This window comes from Mya arenaria, chromosome 6 (assembly GCF_026914265.1).
Source record: "Mya arenaria isolate MELC-2E11 chromosome 6, ASM2691426v1".
NCBI lineage: Eukaryota > Metazoa > Mollusca > Bivalvia > Myida > Myidae > Mya > Mya arenaria.
Genome location: NC_069127.1, coordinates 14,308,673 through 14,325,649, shown reverse-complemented (window position 1 = coordinate 14,325,649; position 16,977 = coordinate 14,308,673). Strand labels below are relative to the sequence as shown.

Sequence of the window (16,977 nt, the reverse complement as noted above, 5' to 3'; positions counted from 1 at the left end):
CTGTTTTACTTTTGATTGGGATTTTTTTCTGAAGATTGGAAAAATATATCATATATTTTGCTTTAGGAATGGGTCTGATAGTCGGACCCGTGGGTACTATATAAAATGCCCTGGTTATTGTCAATTAAACATGTTTCTAAGTTAAAATTTCCTTGAAACATTGAAGTAGTTAGTAACTGGATACAGTATAAGTATTGTGGATACCATCAGGGAATATCTTATGCCTGCAGCTTGGTATTACATTAAATAGTTTTATGTCCCATCCGTAGACACTTACAACACATGGTACTTTTACATCGTGTCTATTTCTAACAACTGAACTAGTGAAAAATCTTACATTTGGTGTTCAATGAGGAATTTAAAACATATACTGATTGACACCATTATAATTCAATGAATTTTCACCTTTGAAAGTTGCAACTTAAAACTGAACTTAAAAGGTCCGATTATCAAATTACAATTACATTGTAAAAGGTTGTCTTACTGAAATTTAGAAATATTAAATATCTTGTACTTCATTTTTGTGTTCTGTTAGCATTTTTGCAACAAGAGATGTTTATACTAGGTTTGTAATTGAACTTAAAGTTCATAAGTAAATATATAGTGTGCCTTTTGTCCCATCCGTAGACACTTCGGACCGGATACAGAAAGTGATCTAAAAAAATTATGCATCAAGATAATGCTGAAAAATTGGTATGGCCTTGTTTGTTTTTGATTCTGGTGTTAGAAAAAATCACTTTTATTTGCTTCCTTGGGCTTCTAAAAATGGTAGATCATTCACAAGCAGTCAAATTCAAAATAATATCATGACATTTATGGTTAAATCTCAATTATTTCTACTAAGAAGGAATAAAGTCAATTATTTTGCCCATAACTGTTTATTTGGCACCTATGCAACAAGTCTGGCTAAAAAAAGCATTATAAAAGAGTTCTGTCACATTATCAAAAGCATTTAAATATACATCACAAAATTATTTTTTTTCAGTATTCCTTGATACATAAACCTCCCTGAAAAAAAAACTGGAGCTCGAACCTAATGATTTTATTCGAATTATTATAACACCATGACCCTACTGTTATGGAACGTATGTAATTTGGCTATTTGAATACTTTGATTTTTTACCCTTTGTGAAACACTTTTTGTCATTATATCGTGACCAAGGCGTATGTGTGCTTGCATGCAAAACCATAAGCAAAATTTCTAAGTTGAATAATTAAGGCCCATAATTTGAAATGTATTCAAAAACGTGTAACATAACTTCATGAATTAAGAAGGTTGGATGGTTGGGATCTAATGGTTAGTAGTTTAGCTCTCCTAATTCGCCAATTAGAATTAAACATAAACTGACTAGGATTGTATACCCCAATGTTTGGTATTTAAATCAATTAGAAGTTAAATAAAGTTCTGTGAAATGCTCATTTCCTGGTTTGAACAAGTTGGCAAATGATATAAGAAATTTGGTCAGTTATGCATGCATATGTGCCCAACAATATCAATAGTATTTTTACAAAATAAAAAATATTCATAAACTTTTCTACCTGATCATTTTTGTTCATCTTTTCGTGTGAGGCAGCATTTGCATATGTCCCAGATACTGTCGATGATGGTGGTGGTTTGGATGATGCATCATTGCTTCTGGTATTATATTTGTTGTCAGGCTTTCCAATCTCCACACTTTTAGAACCGCCCTGGCTAGTCTTCTGTGAAGAAATTGAATTGTTCTGAAAGAAACTTGGTGTAGTCTGCTCTGATGATTCAAAAACGTTCTTACCGCTCTCAACATCTGTGCTAGATTGGTCAGTCTGCATTTTATGTTGTCCAAAAACAAACCATTCCTGTTGTGACTTTGCAGTTGCTTCTTCGTCTGGTTTTAAAACTGTTTGTTTGTTTTCTGCAGCATTATCAACAACTTCTCCAGACTTTTTTTTTTCTTCCATTGTTTTCGACCTCGTTTTTCTTTCAACTGTATCATCTTTTTCCTTTTTATCAAAAGGCAAATTGTGTTTTTCACAAAATATTTCTTTTTTTCTGTTTCTCTTTTTCACTTTTTTTGCTTTTGTCCCTCCCTTATTAGCTTTTTTAGGTCTCTTTTCTCCAGAAGCCACCGGTGTTGTACTTTCTGTATCGTCATCATTGTGAAAAGATTGACTACTGTCGGAATCAACAGAGTCATCTTCAGAGCCATTATCATCTTTATCTGATAAATCTTTTCCAAATGTTTCACCATTGGAGGATTCATTCATTGTGTCATCTTGAGCAATGTGTATAGCCTTTATAGACTTTTCCAACCGACTTTCAGCTGTATTATTTCCATTTTTTTCATTACAAACTTTAGTCGAAACATTTTCTTTGTATATAAATGACTGTTGTTTTGAATCTGCTTCTTGGATAGCATTTGTTGCCACACAGTTATTATTGTTTGCATTTGCTGTTTGATTTGCTTCATTTATATTACTACCAGGATCACCTTGCATAAATGTTTCCTGTTTTCTTTCATCACTTCCATCATCTAAGTTGAAAACACGTAATTTATTGTCCCCTTGAAAATCAGATGTATCCATTGCATCATCTTCATTGTTATCTGTTGTCTCTGAACTGACCAATTTGACTTCTTCTTGACTCTGACTTTTTTTAGCTACTTGTTTGTAAGTATATGTTTCTTCCTCCTCTGTCAGCTCACTAGCTTTGGACTGTTTCTCTATTGGTTCAGGACTTGATGCCTCACGTTGCTGAACATCTACTGCACTTGGTGTATCTGTATCTGGCTCTTCCTGCTTATCTCTTTCCCCAGTCTGATCGTGTAACGTTTGATTCTGATTTTGACTTTCAACACCTAAATGTTCAACTTCAGTGGCTGATTCTAAAACTTCCATGTTTAAATCTGGTCCTTCAGCTTGTCGTGGTTGGGAAGGTGGTATTTGGTTAGGGGCATGTTGATAATGTTGAATATCATTCTGGATTCCCCCCTCACCGATTGTTGCCACAGAGACAGCGTCAGAGTTGTCAACAACACTTGCCTGATTTTCTTGAGAAGGTGGACCATCTGTTGCTAGAAAGAATATTTTGTTTTAATCTAAATCTTACATTTTTTAAGTAAAGACACTGGGTCAATTGTTCAAAAACTTTGTTAAAGTTAACAAAATTGTTAACTTTATCGAAGTTAAGTTTCAAATCTATACTGATCTGGAAGTTTAATGGAGACACTTGTGATCATCTGTATTACTAACTAAATTTGTGACAACTGTTAAAGCTTAACTTTTTAATTTTGAATATGTCAGCACATCATTCAGCACAATGAGCATATAATCAAATATTGAACATTTAAAAGTTAACAATGCTGTCATCAAAGTCACTTGTTAACTTTAACAAAGTTCTGAACAATTAGCCAAATGTTCAAGTTAGTCCCATTGTTACAACTTTTTAAATTCCCTTTAAGGTTCAAAAACTGCATTCATACCTTGCTCTGCCATTGGTTGGACCTTGCATCCACACTCGGGGCAGAATTTTATGCCGAGTGTAAACATAGTTCCACATCTCGAACACTTCTCTACATCAGGTGTTTGTACTTCAAACAACTTGATATCAACCTGTTTTCCACAACTTGTGCAGAACTTCTGTGTTGATCTCAGTTCCTCCCCACAAGGAGAGCCACTTTCATCATCTCCATCACAGATGATGACGATTGATGACAAGATAGGTTTGGTAGGAGGATCAATCATTTTGCCCCCACATTCCTGACAAAACTTCCACTCCCCCTCGAACCCACATTTCGGGTTGGAACACTTCTTCATCATGTACAGGCACTGTTACATCCTGAAGTAGGGTAGAGTTTATAAACACAAAGAATCTAGCACAACCTTGTTACGTTTTGATGAAAACAAGACAACTTGCAAACAAGTATTCTGAAAGTGACATAAGAATTGCATAAAAGCTATTAATTGACCTGATGACCCCTAAAATTATAAGGGGTCATCTACAGGTCAGAGGCATGTTAAGTTTGAGGGCCATAGGTGCAGGCATTGTCGAGTTATCACTCGAAACATTTTTGCATTCAGGGTCACTGTGAACTTGACCTTTGACCCGATGACTCCTAAAATCAATAAGGGTCGACTCCTAAAATCAATAAGGGTCATCTACTGGTCAGGCCCAACTTTCATGTCAAGTTTGATGATCATAGGTTCAGGCATTGTTAAGATTTGTTAACATTTTTGTGTTCAAGGCTACTGTGACCTTGACCTTGGCTTGATGACCCCCAAAGTCATGAGGGGTCATCTACTGCTCAGGCCCAACCTTCATGTCAAGTTTGATCTGTGACCTTGACCTTTGACCCCTAAAATCAATAGGGATCATCTACTGGTCAGACCCAACCTCTTAAGTCAAGTTTGAGGGACATGTGTGCAGGTATTGTTGAGTTATCACACGGACAACCTTTTATCATTCAAAGTCACTGTGACCTTGACCTTTGGCCCAATGACCCCTTAAATCAATAGGGGTCATCTACTGGTCAGGCACAACCTCCAAGCCAAGTTTGAGGGCCATTGGTGCAGGGATTGTCGAGTTATCACACGGACAACCTTTTACCATTCAAGGTCACTGTGACCTTGACCTTTGGCCCGATCACCCCCAAAAACAATAGGGGTCATCTACTGGTAAGACCCAACATCCAAATCAAATTTGAGGGCCATGGGTGCAGGCATTGTCAAGTTATCACATGGACAACCTTTTTCTATTCAAGGTCACTGTGACCTTGACCTTTGGCCCGATGACCCCCAAAACAAAAGGGATTATCTACTGGTCAGGCCCAACTTCCATATCAAGTTTGTTGACAATTGGACATCTGGGCATTGTTGAGTTATCACTCTGACAAGCTTTAAAATTATTTTACCATTAAAGGTCACTGTGACCTTGACCATTGACCCGATGAGCCCTAAAATCAATAGGGGCCATCTACTGGTCAGGCCCAACCTTCATGTCAAGTTTGATGACCATATGTCCAGGAATTGTTGAGTTATCACTTGGACAAGCTTTGGTCTACCGACGGACCGACCAATCGCCCTACCGACCTACCGACATGTAGAAAGCAATATACCCCTCTTTGAAGGGGGGCATTATAATTAATATATATATATTAATATAAAAATAAATTTATGATTAAGTGTACCTTTTCTTTAATTGAGACACATATCTTTAATTGGAGCAATGTATATTTTCTTCCTGGTTTTATGGAGCACATTTCATGCGATATTTGTCAAAAGGGTCTGGATGTAAGGTAATGCATTATTTTGATTAAAACGTTCATTGATAAATTTGATTCAATTTGCATTTCTAGGTAATTTAGGACTTTCTGCTTCAAGACCAAGTGAGCTTAATGACTGGTCCAGATAACTCACAATCTCTCTTACCTCTATGTTAGATAGTACATGCCTCATTCATGCAAGTACTGAACAAATATCAAAATGGACATCATGAATGATCATTAAATCGAAAATAATTGAAACTGTACGTTTGTGTTCAATATTTTTTATAAACAAGAGCTGTTACAGAAACAGCACACTGCTTTAACCAGAACTTCTACGGCAAATAATAAAAAGACATTATTTACAATACATGCACAGAAGTAGGTAGCGTGGATGGGAACACTTGTCTATTGTTTCAATGCAAACTATGTGGTATTTGCTCAGATATTGACGATGTGCACAGTGTTTGAAATTCATGGTAGTCCGATAGCTGAGGCTTCCGAATTTCAGCTCGGGCTACCGAATTTCCGTAAAAACTAGCCCGATCTGGCTACCGTTTTTTCCAAATGTAATTTAATAAAAAACAAACATGCCAATTAAACATGTAAAGCATTGTGTTTTTATACGCTTATTTTTTAAGAATGCGTCCTACCAGGCAACTCAAGCGACTGAGTAGCCTTGACAACGGCGAAAGATCCAAGCGAAGTCAGAATCGCCGAATTTTACGATGATAAAAAGACGAATTGCTCTGCGATTCAGTGCTGCAAGCATGAGCAGAATGTTTGTTTATTAAATTAATATATATAAACACATGTCTAGAGCAATTAAAGCCCGAAGTGACAAGTGATTATTGATCTGTTTGTAACCAGTAACTATGTCTAATAGCAGCAATCAAACTCAATGACGTCAATAACTCCGCCCAGTATGTAAATTAACAATAAATTTGGCAGTTTTTGCTAAATTTGATGGCATTGAAAAACAGCTATGCTCAATATCAATATCAAAATTGATACTTTATTTATTTCATTTAAATATATATTATTATTGTTTAAAATTAAATAATAGATTTTAAGTTTTTAATGCGTAAAAGAAAATAAACATTTAACTAGAAATGTGTCCATAGGACATGGATGCCCCCACTTCGATTTTTTGTCACAGAAAATAAGCCATAATGATTATTCAGGATAATCTGCACAAGGGCAAATCCTTTTCAAAAATTAGATCGGATAAGATATTTTTTAAGTATTGTTGGGAAATAAAGGGCCCTAACTCCTAAATGATTAAAGCGATTTCCATGGCTATCGAACTTGATCAAGGTATTATGGTCACAAACAAGTGTTAAATGTTTGGTGAGGATTGGACAAACAGTTTTCAAGAATTAGATCGGAAACAATCTTCGGGACGTATTTTTCAAGTCTTTTTTTGCAAATAAAGGGCCGTAACTCCTAAATGACAAAAGAGATTTCCATGGCTATCGAACTTGATCAAGATATTATGGTCACAATCATGTATGTAAAGTTTGGTGAGGATTGGACACATACTTTTCAAGAATTAGATTGGAAACATATATTTTTGAAGTATTTTTGGCAAAAAAGGGCCGTAACTCCTAAATGACTAAAGCGATTTCCATGACTATCGAACTTGATCAAGATATTATGGTCACAAACATGTGTTTAAAGTTTGGTGAGGATTAGACAAACGGTTTTCAAGAATTAGATCGGAAACAATCTTCGGGACGTACGTACGTACAGACAGACAGACGTACGTACGGACAAGGGCAACCCTATATGCCGCCACTTTATGGGGGCATAACAAATATGTTGTCAATTTACAGTACAGTAAGGCTCTTTTATATACCGTTAAATTGCTTTGCCATTTATTTTTAAAGAACATTTATAGGAATATTGGCATAGAAACATCAAGTTTTTTTTGGTTTTGTTTTCTTACTTCCAGAACTTGAAAGTGAAACTGAAAGTAGAAATAAATGGTCATTGCACAATCGCTGGTGCATATCGGATTTGACAAGGATGCAGTGGATAAGAGAAATAATTGTACACGCATAATTCTTATCATCTTAAATATCTCAGATGATATTTTTTCCCTTTTTTTAAAACAATAGGGGTCATCTACTGGTCAGGCCCAATCTTCATGTCAAGTTTGATGACCATACGTCCAGGAGTTGTTGTGTTATCACTCGGATAAGCTTTGGTCTACCGACGGACCGACCAACCAACCGACGAACTGACCGACATACTGACATGCCTAAGCAAAGTAATATACCCCTCTTCTTTTAAGGGGGGCATAATAAACACTAAGTGTGACCTTGACCTAAGAGGTAGGGACACAGGTTTTGCATGTGACACGTCATCTTGGTATGCCGAACACATGTGGCAAGTTATTTTAAAATCTTTCCATACAAGGGAAAGTTACAGCCCGGACACGACAACCTATACTCTATGTCCTTATATGCAGCATTCCATTGTGAATAAACACCTAAGTGTGACCTTGACCTAAGAGGTAGGGACACGGTTCTTGCACGCGACATGTCGTCTTGGTATGTCGAACACATGTGGCAAGTTATTTTAAAATCTGTCCATACAAGGGAAAGTTACAGCCCGGACACAACAACCTATACTCTATGTCCTTATATGCAGCATTCCATTGTGAATAAATACTAAGTGTGACCTTGACCTAAGAAATAGGGACAGGGGTCTTGCACGCGACACGTTGTCTTGGTATGCCAAACACATGTGGCAAGTTATTTTAAAATCTGTCCATAAAAGGAAAAGTTACAGCCCGGACACGACAACCTATACTCTATGTCCTTATATGCAGCATTCCATTGTGAATAAACACCTAAGTGTGACCTTGACCTTAGAGGTAGGGACACGGGTCTTGCACGTGACACATTGTCTTGGTATGCCGTACACATGTGGCAAGTTATTTTAAAATCTGTCCATACAAGGGAAAGTTACAGCCCGGACACGACAATCTATACTCTATGTCCTTATGTGCAGCATTCCATTGTGAATAAATACTAAGTGTGACCTTGACCTAAGAGGTAGGGACACGGGTCTTGCACACGACACGTCATCTTGGTATGCCAAACACATGTGGCAAGTTATTTTAAAATATGTCCATACAAGGGAAAGTTACAGCCCGGACACGACAATCTATACTCTATGTCCTTATGTGCAGCATTCCATTGTGAATAAATACTAAGTGTGACCTTGACCTAAGAGGTAGGGACACGGGTCTTGCACACGACACGTCATCTTGGTATGCCAAACACATGTGGCAAGTTATTTTAAAATATGTCCATACAAGGGAAAGTTACAGCCCGGACACGACAACCTATACTCTATGTCCTTATATGCAGCATTCCATTGTGAATAAACACCTAAGTGTGACCTTGACCTTAGAGGTAGGGACACGGGTCTTGCATGTGACACGTCGTCTTGGTATGCCAAACACATGTGGCAAGTTATATTAAAATCTGTCCATACAAGGGAAAGTTTTAGCCCGGACACGGAGTTATTGAGCCGGACACACGGACGGACGGAAGGACGGACAGATGGCGCGATTTTAATATGCCTACCCTCGGGGGCATAAAAATGTTGCAATTTAAACACATCTTTACTGATGCAATGCCTTGTTTTATATTTGTAAAGGGTCATGCAATGAAGCTACCTGTAAAGTTTCATTGAATTTGGACTGGTAGTTTCAGAGGTTTTTTTAAAGCAAAACAGTAAGTCGGCCATTTTGTTGTTGTTGTTGTTGTTGTTGTTGATCAATCAAAATGCCTTGTTGTATTTTTGTAGAGGGTCAAGCAATAAAGCTACCTGAAATGTTTCAGTGAATTTGGCCTGGTAGTTTCAGAGGAGATGTTTGTAAAGCAAAACAGGAAGTTGGCCAGATTGTTGTTGTTGTTGATCAATCGCGACCCCTTGTTGTATTTTTGTAGGTCACCCAAGAAAGCTTCCTGCAAAGTTTCATTGAATTTGGACTTGTAGTTTCAGAGAAGATGTTTTTTTAAAGCAAAACAGGAAGTTGGCCATTTTGTTGTTGTTGTTGATCAATCATGACCCCTTGTTGTATTTTTGTAGATGGCCACCCAAGAAAGCTCCTGTGAAGTTTCATTGAATTTGGCCAAGTTTCAGAGGAGATGTTTATAAAGCAAAAAAGGAAAACAGCCATTTTGTTGTTGTTGCTGTTGTTGCTGTTGTTGTTGTTGATCAATCGTGACCCCTTTTTGTATTTTTGTAGGCGGTCCCCAAGGAAGCTTTCTGTAAAGTTTCTTTGAATGTGGACTGGTAGTTTCAAAGGAGATGCTTTTTGAAGCAAAACAGAAAGTCGGCCATTTTGTTGTTGTTGTTGTTAATCAATCGTGACCACTTGTTGTATTTTTGTAGAGGGACACTAAAGGAAGATTCCTGTGATGTTTCGTTGAATTTGGCCAGGTAGTTTCAGAGGAGATGTTTTAAGCAATTGTTGACAGACGGACAGACCTACTAACAACGGACAAAGACTGACTCATAATAGCTCACCTTGAGACCTTCGTGCTCTGGTGAGCTTAAAAAAATGGAAAAAAGTCAATCAAGGGCCATAATTTGTATTTAGGGTTAAAATGGAGTTATGTTACCTTGTTGTAAAATGGTTGTCAATAATTCTGAGAAGTATTAAGTCGATTGAATGAAGGGTATAAAAGTTTTTTTTATTAATATCCCAACTTGACCGTAAACTTTAACCTGCCCTTAAACTTTAACCTTAGTCCTAAGACAATCAGGGGCCATAACTTGTATTAAAGATAATATGGAGTTATGTAACCTTATTGTGTGATGGTCTTGAACAACTGTGTGAAGTATTAAGTGAACAAGAGTTGTTTGTCAAACATTATGCCCCACCCCCCCCCTCCTCTCCCTGAGCGCCATGTTGTCAGGATTACTTGGACATTTGAATGAAATATGCACGGACCGTAATGACAGCTGATTTGTGATTGACATTGAATGCCTTTGAGGCAGTTTTAAGATTATGACAATTTACCGTGTGAGGATAGTAGGTACAGTTTTAAATCATATTCAGATGATGACTGATATTTGCAGATTTCACTGTGAACTTGACCTTTTGCCTGATGACCCCCAAAATCAAAAGGGTCAACAACTGGTCAGGTCCAAATGCCAAGTCAAGTTTGAGGGCCATGGGTGCAGGCATTGGTGAGTAATCATTTGGACAACCTTTATCAATCAAGGTCACTGTGACCTTGACCTTTGGCCCAATGACCCCTAAAATCAATATGGGTCATATACTGGTCAGGCCCAACCTCCAAGTTAAGTTTGAGGGACATGGGTGCAGGCATTGTCGCGTTATCACTCAAACATTTTTGCATTCAAGGTCACTGTGACCTTGACCTTAGGCCTGATGACCCCCCAAAACAACAGGGGTCATCTACTGGTAAGGCCCAACTTCCATATTGTTGATTAATCACTGGGACAAGTTTTAAAATTATTTTACGATTAAAGGTCAATGTGACCTTGACTTTTGACCCGATGAGCCCTAAAATCAATAGGGGTCATCTACTGGTTAGGCCCAGACTTCAAATAAAGTTAGAGGACCATAGGTCTAGGAAATGTCAAATTTGCTTTCAAGGTCACTGTGACCTTAACCTTTGACCCCTTAAATCAGTAGGGGTCATCTACTGGTCAGGCCCAACCTTCAAGTCAAGTTTGAGGGCCATGGGTGCAGGCATTGTTGAGATATCACTGGGAGAAGATATGTTAACTTTTTGGTGTAAAAGATTACTGTGACATTGACCTTTGGCCCAATGACCCTCAAAGCCATTAGGGTTATCTACTTGTCAGGCCAAACCTTCATATCAAGTTTGAGGACCATAGGTCCAGGAATTGTCGAGTTTGCTTTCAAGGTCTTTCAAGAACATACCATACGATCAGAAAAATAATAATCAATAATCCTTGTCTGAGAACCTTCAAATCATGGCCAATATATTTCAGTTTACTACAAATAGGAATGAACCTTTGGCTCTACAGAAAAAAAAAATCCTTAACTGTGTAACATTGTTTTATTATTAACCTACCTCCACATTAGAAGGATCACAGTTGACATTAAATCGGCGATTTTCTTCCAAGCAAATGAACCAATTTAGAATTTAGTTGATAATTGACTGTTAAGCTTGAACATTACCACAGACTTGGAGAAATTCAAGTGCTGGATTTGCTTTAAAAATTTACCCTGTCTTATAAAAGAGTCTAGGCAAAAACACCAGATTTCATGGGCAAAGTTAGGGGGTCATCTTATAAGCAAATCGCCTTATAGTCGGGGAAATATGGTAAGTGCATGCAACTTTGACAGAAACTATTTGGTCCTCAATTAACCGAAATGGAAAGAGAATCAAAGATAAAAACAATTTGATAATATATAATATTCAGTACAAAATGAGGACATAAACGACGTCCGAAACATGCATTTAGTGCCTTAATATTTGGATTTTTTTAAAAACATCATCAAGTCAATATACAAATATTTAAATGCTATTTAATTGAAAAGCATGCATTCAATGTTTAACCTGCAGGGTTTCCGCCAGGCCTTTATGGCTTGTCGGGCCTGACGTGCATTCCGCTGGCAAGGCTAATTACCGACACGCGTTAATATGCCGACATGCTTTAATCGGCGCAGCGACAATCCTTATCAAATTCACAGTTTTTCTGCGATTGCAACGGTTGCAACGGTTGACTGACAGCCAGACGGCATTTGTATCAGTCATTCAGGATCGACAACACCATGAAGGCGTGTTGGTGAGGATCGACGTTGCAATTAACCAAACTCCTCCTATTCTTTATCAAAATGAGAATGTGTGAAAAACACCATTGTCGTAATTGCGACCTTCATCCCTATAATCGCCTATGAATGCAAAGTAAACAATAAGTTTTAATTGATTTTGGTAACATAAATAATGTGTTGTTTTATTTTGTTTATTGATCCCGAGTCCGTTGGTTAATTGTCCTTTTGTTTACCAATTAATAAATTGTAATTGAGAACCGTGTTAAGATATCTGTGTTAACAAGGGTTATATATATCCTATGTCATCGTATGTAATTGAGTCGCGTTCCCGTCTTAAGTTTTATGTAAAGTTATATTTTGTGTTGCTTATTAATAAACTTTGATTGTTTTATCATTCTTTTTATTTATTTGAAAAAAGATAAATAAGTCTGAAAATACTCATTACATTCCCTTTTAGTTATTATTTAGCCGACCTGGCTTGAAAATTATTAGCTGTTGCAGCTTTAAATACACCCACGAGCAGTCGCTTTGCTCCGGGCTCTTTTGTGTTCCAGCATGCAGACAGCGTGTTTTACACATTTTGCTGTGACGTCAACGGTGTCAATAAAAATAATACCCGCACTAAACGAAACATGAGTCGATCATATACGGCTTATGATCAATACCGTTGATATTGTATTATCAGAATACTTGAGAAATACCAATAATAAATGAAGAGTAATAATTAAACCTTTTCGCAAATATTTTTAATGTAAATCGCACTTGAGTTGGTAATTCTAAATCATAGGAACATAACTGTAAACATGTTTAAAATGCAGGAAATTGCACCATTTGGATTACGAAAATAAAAAAAATCAACGTCTGGAGCTTACACCCCTCCCAAACCCTCCCCTCCTGACATGCCTTATGAATTTCCTGACGGAAACCCTGACCTGTATATTTTTTATACGTCTCCGAAGTGTTTGTATGTGTAATTTCGGCCTATCCACACTACTCTTTTCTCAGAATTTGCAAAATTTTGAAAGTAAAATCTGCTACATTTTTGCTTCGTTTTCATATCAAATGCTACACAACACAAACACAATGGTATCAGCAGTTTATTTACTACTTATGTATTTTTGCATTTTGTGATTGACGAATTGTCACAAACTTCATATAGTATGTCTTGTATTCCAAGATACCCCTATGGAAACTCAATATAAAAGCTTGCGCTGCGTGATGTCAACCCCCACGTTACTTAATAATGACATTTAGAAAATCAACATTTATGAGGTATTTATTTTGTGATTATACTCACATAGCTTCACCTTTGTGTTCCTTCTGTTGCTATGGAGGTCAGTTGCATTGACTGTGATCATTCTATATTAATCATGGTTGTTGGCAATTCCAGAATTAGGCAACTGCCCAGTATATTATAAATTAAGAATATACAATAATGATTAAAATCACTCCTAAATCGAAAGCAATGTGGGCGTCAAGTCGTCTATTGCGTTTCGCACTCACAAAACATTTTTTTGAAAACGATATCGTCACATACTGATAAAGGAAAATGCATTGTCATCACTTTGCATTGAATAGAGAACATTATCCGATGATTTTCAGAAAATTGAAAACGAAAGTAGAATTTACCAAAAAAAAATATTTATATGTATAAAAAATACTAATTTAAAGGTATGAATTCGACAAGATGTAAAACTTAAACATTACTCACGTAATTGTAGAACTATTTTTGCCCAAACATGTTCCTATTCTATAATAATTTAACGTTTCACTACGACGCATTACCTTGAAATTTTGTTTCTAAAACGAAAGTCGGAACGCCCTCTAGCGTAAATGACGTAATAGGTTAACATAAACTATCAGTCTGTATAATTTTCTCAATCTTCTACGCAGTGATGTCCCCTAAGCTATATCGGAGCGTCACCACATCGATTTTACTCATTTAATGCTTTTAAATAATATTAAATGACATTTTGGTGTCGAATACCGACCAAAACATAATATAAATATGTCACACTAACCCACATTGTAACGTTTAATTACCTTGCACGTACTACTGTACAGTATACGTTGAGTTATATCCCAGCAAACATGATCATATCGGGCCGATGTTGGCTGAATATCGGCATATCCGCCAGTGTTTGCTGATATCAGCCCGACATCGGCCCGACATCGGCCCAATATGGGCATATTGACTGAAACATTGTATGTGTAATAACACTGTATGATTTTAATTCGAATGTTTAAACATTATAACATAAACAATAGCTTTTGTTTTTTATGGACAAAAAACATTTTATAAATATCGCGATATCGGTCCGATATTGGCCCGATGTATACTCGGTATGTGTTATATGGGAAACGAAATCGAATATTTAGGGGATTCGATTTTGGTTAACGTAAATCGTTCTGAAGGGCGGTGCAAAAGCACGGTTACCGGTACCCGGTATTTGCAATCACTTTCCGATAGGACTGCTATAGTTAATATTATAATAGTACGGTGACTGTTGTGGAGTTATAATTATTGAATATGCTCTTACTTTAAACTAAATGCCTTCATTTGATAACAAAGGTTATAGTTATCCAAATTGTATCCAATTATATATTTTGGCAGATAAGGCGATAAACCGAAACTTGAACCATTTTAGTCAATTGCACACTTCAATAAGGCTAAAGATTTTATAAAAAATAAATAAACAAAAAATGAAAATGACTTTCAAGACCCCCGTATAGTCAACAAAACTATATGGGATTCAGTTTTGATAACTCAACAAATATTATAAAGTCATAATACACCAGACAGTTGATTCAGTTTTGGTTAACTGCAATTTATGGGTGTACAATTACTATAAGGGAGTCAGTTTTGGTGAACTGCAATTTACGGGTATACAATTACTATAAGGGAGTCAGTTTTGGTGAACTGCAATTTATGGGTTTACAATTACTATATGGGAGTCAGTTTTGGTGAACTGCAATTTATGGGTATACGATTACTATAGTGGAGTCAGTTTTGGTGAACTGCAATTTATGGGTATACAATTACTATAAGGGAGTCAGTTTTGGTGAACTGCAATCTATGGGTATACAATTACTATAAGGGAGTCAGTTTTGGTGAACTGCAATTTATGGGTATACAATTACTATAAGGGAGTCAGTTTTGGTGAACTGCAATTTATGGGTATACAATTACTATAAGGGAGTCAGTTTTGGTGAACTGCAATTTATGGGTATACAATTACTATATGGGAGTCAGTTTTGGTGAACTGCAATTTATGGGTATACAATTACTATAAGGGAGTCAGTTTTGGTTAACTGCAATTTATGGGTATACAATTACTATAGTGGAGTCAGTTTTGGTTAACTGCAATTTATGGGTATACAATTACTATATGGGAGTCAGTTTTGGTGAACTGCAATTTATGGGTATACAATTACTATATGGGAGTCAGTTTTGGTTAACTGCAATTTATGGGTATACAATTAATATATGGGAGTCAGTTTTGGTTAACTGCAATTTATGGGTATACACTTACTATAGTGGAGTCAGTTTTGGTTAACTGCAATTTATGGTTATACAATTACTATATGGGAGTCAGTTTTGGTGAACTGCAATTTATGGGTCTTTAATTACTATATGGGAGTCAGTTTTGGTTAACTGCAATTTATGGGTCTTTAATTACTATATGGGAGTCAGTTTTGGTTAACTGCAATTTATGGGTATACAATTACTATATGGGAGTCAGTTTTGGTGAACTGCAATTTATAGGTATACAATTACTATATGGGAGTCAGTTTTGGTTAAATGCAATTTATAGGTATACAGTTACTATATGGGATCCAGTTTTGGCATCTCTACTGTAGGCTAGGCAATGAACGCACATTGAAATGAACAGTTGACGCAACTGACTGTAAGGGATTCAGTTTTGGTTAATTGCATTTTTGCAACATAAATGTATGGGTATTAAACTACTAGATGGATCCAGGCTTGATATCCTTAGGCAGTGAAAACATATTGAAATACACAGTTGACTTAACTGACTAAAAGGGATTCAGTTTTGGTTAATTGCATTGTATGTATGTAGCATTACTTTATATGGGATCCAGTTTTGATATCTCTAAACCGTTAGCATTATAATAAAACGAACAGTTGACGGTAAGGGATCCCGTTTTATCATTATAGCTGTTCATTGTAACGTGCGTCAATGCCTAGCCTACAGTAGAGATGCAAAAAATGGATCAAATATAGTAATTGTATACCCATAAATTGCAGTTCACCAAAACTGACTCCCTTATAGTAATTGTATACCCATAAATTGCAGTTCACCAAAACTGACTCCCATATAGTAATTGTATAACCATAAATTGCATTTAACCAAAACTGACTCCCTTATAGTAATTGTATACCCCTGAATTGCAGTTCACCAAAACTGACTCCCATATAGTAATTGTATAACCATAAATTGCAGTTAACCAAAACTGACTCCCTTATAGTAATTGTATAACCATAAATTGCATTTAACCAAAACTGACTCCCATATAGTAATCGTATACCCATAAATTGCAGTTCACCAAACTGACTCCCTTATAGTAATCGTATACCCATAAATTGCAGTTAACCAAAACTGACTCCCTTATAGTAATTGTATAACCATAAATTGCATTTAACCCAAACTGACTCCCTTATAGTAATTGTATACCCATAAATTGCAGTTAACCAAAACTGACTCCCTTATAGTAATTGTAAACCCATAAATTGCAGTTCACCAAAACTGACTCCCTTATAGTAATTGACTCCCATATAGTAATTGTATACCCATAAATTGCAGTTCACCAAAACTGACTCCCTTATAGTAATTGTATAACCATAAATTGCATTTAACCCAAACTGACTCCCTTATAGTAATTGTATACCCATAAATTGCAGTTAACCAAAACTGACTCCCT

The 16,977-nt window shown here is 36.4% G+C and overlaps 1 protein-coding gene across 5 annotated transcripts in view; it reads right to left on the bottom strand.

Annotated features, from left to right (window-relative positions):
* Nucleotides 1-13,855, bottom strand: part of LOC128237275 (E3 ubiquitin-protein ligase rnf213-alpha-like) — a 123,267-nt gene extending 109,412 nt beyond the window's left edge. For 2 of the 5 annotated variants that reach the window (XM_052952642.1, XM_052952643.1), the window contains exons 1-3: nucleotides 13,331-13,570; nucleotides 3,459-3,814; nucleotides 1,540-3,050 (exon numbers count right to left, since the gene is read on the bottom strand). In XM_052952642.1, the coding sequence (XP_052808602.1) occupies nucleotides 1,540-3,050; nucleotides 3,459-3,795 (1,848 nt within the window). In that variant the 5' untranslated portion in view covers nucleotides 3,796-3,814; nucleotides 13,331-13,570. Of the gene's footprint in view, nucleotides 1-1,539; nucleotides 3,051-3,458; nucleotides 3,815-13,330; nucleotides 13,571-13,744 lie in introns of those variants that run through there. The other 3 variants (XM_052952644.1, XM_052952645.1, XM_052952646.1) reach the window with 3 other exon arrangements.
* Between the last annotated feature and the right edge of the window lie 3,122 nt (nucleotides 13,856-16,977).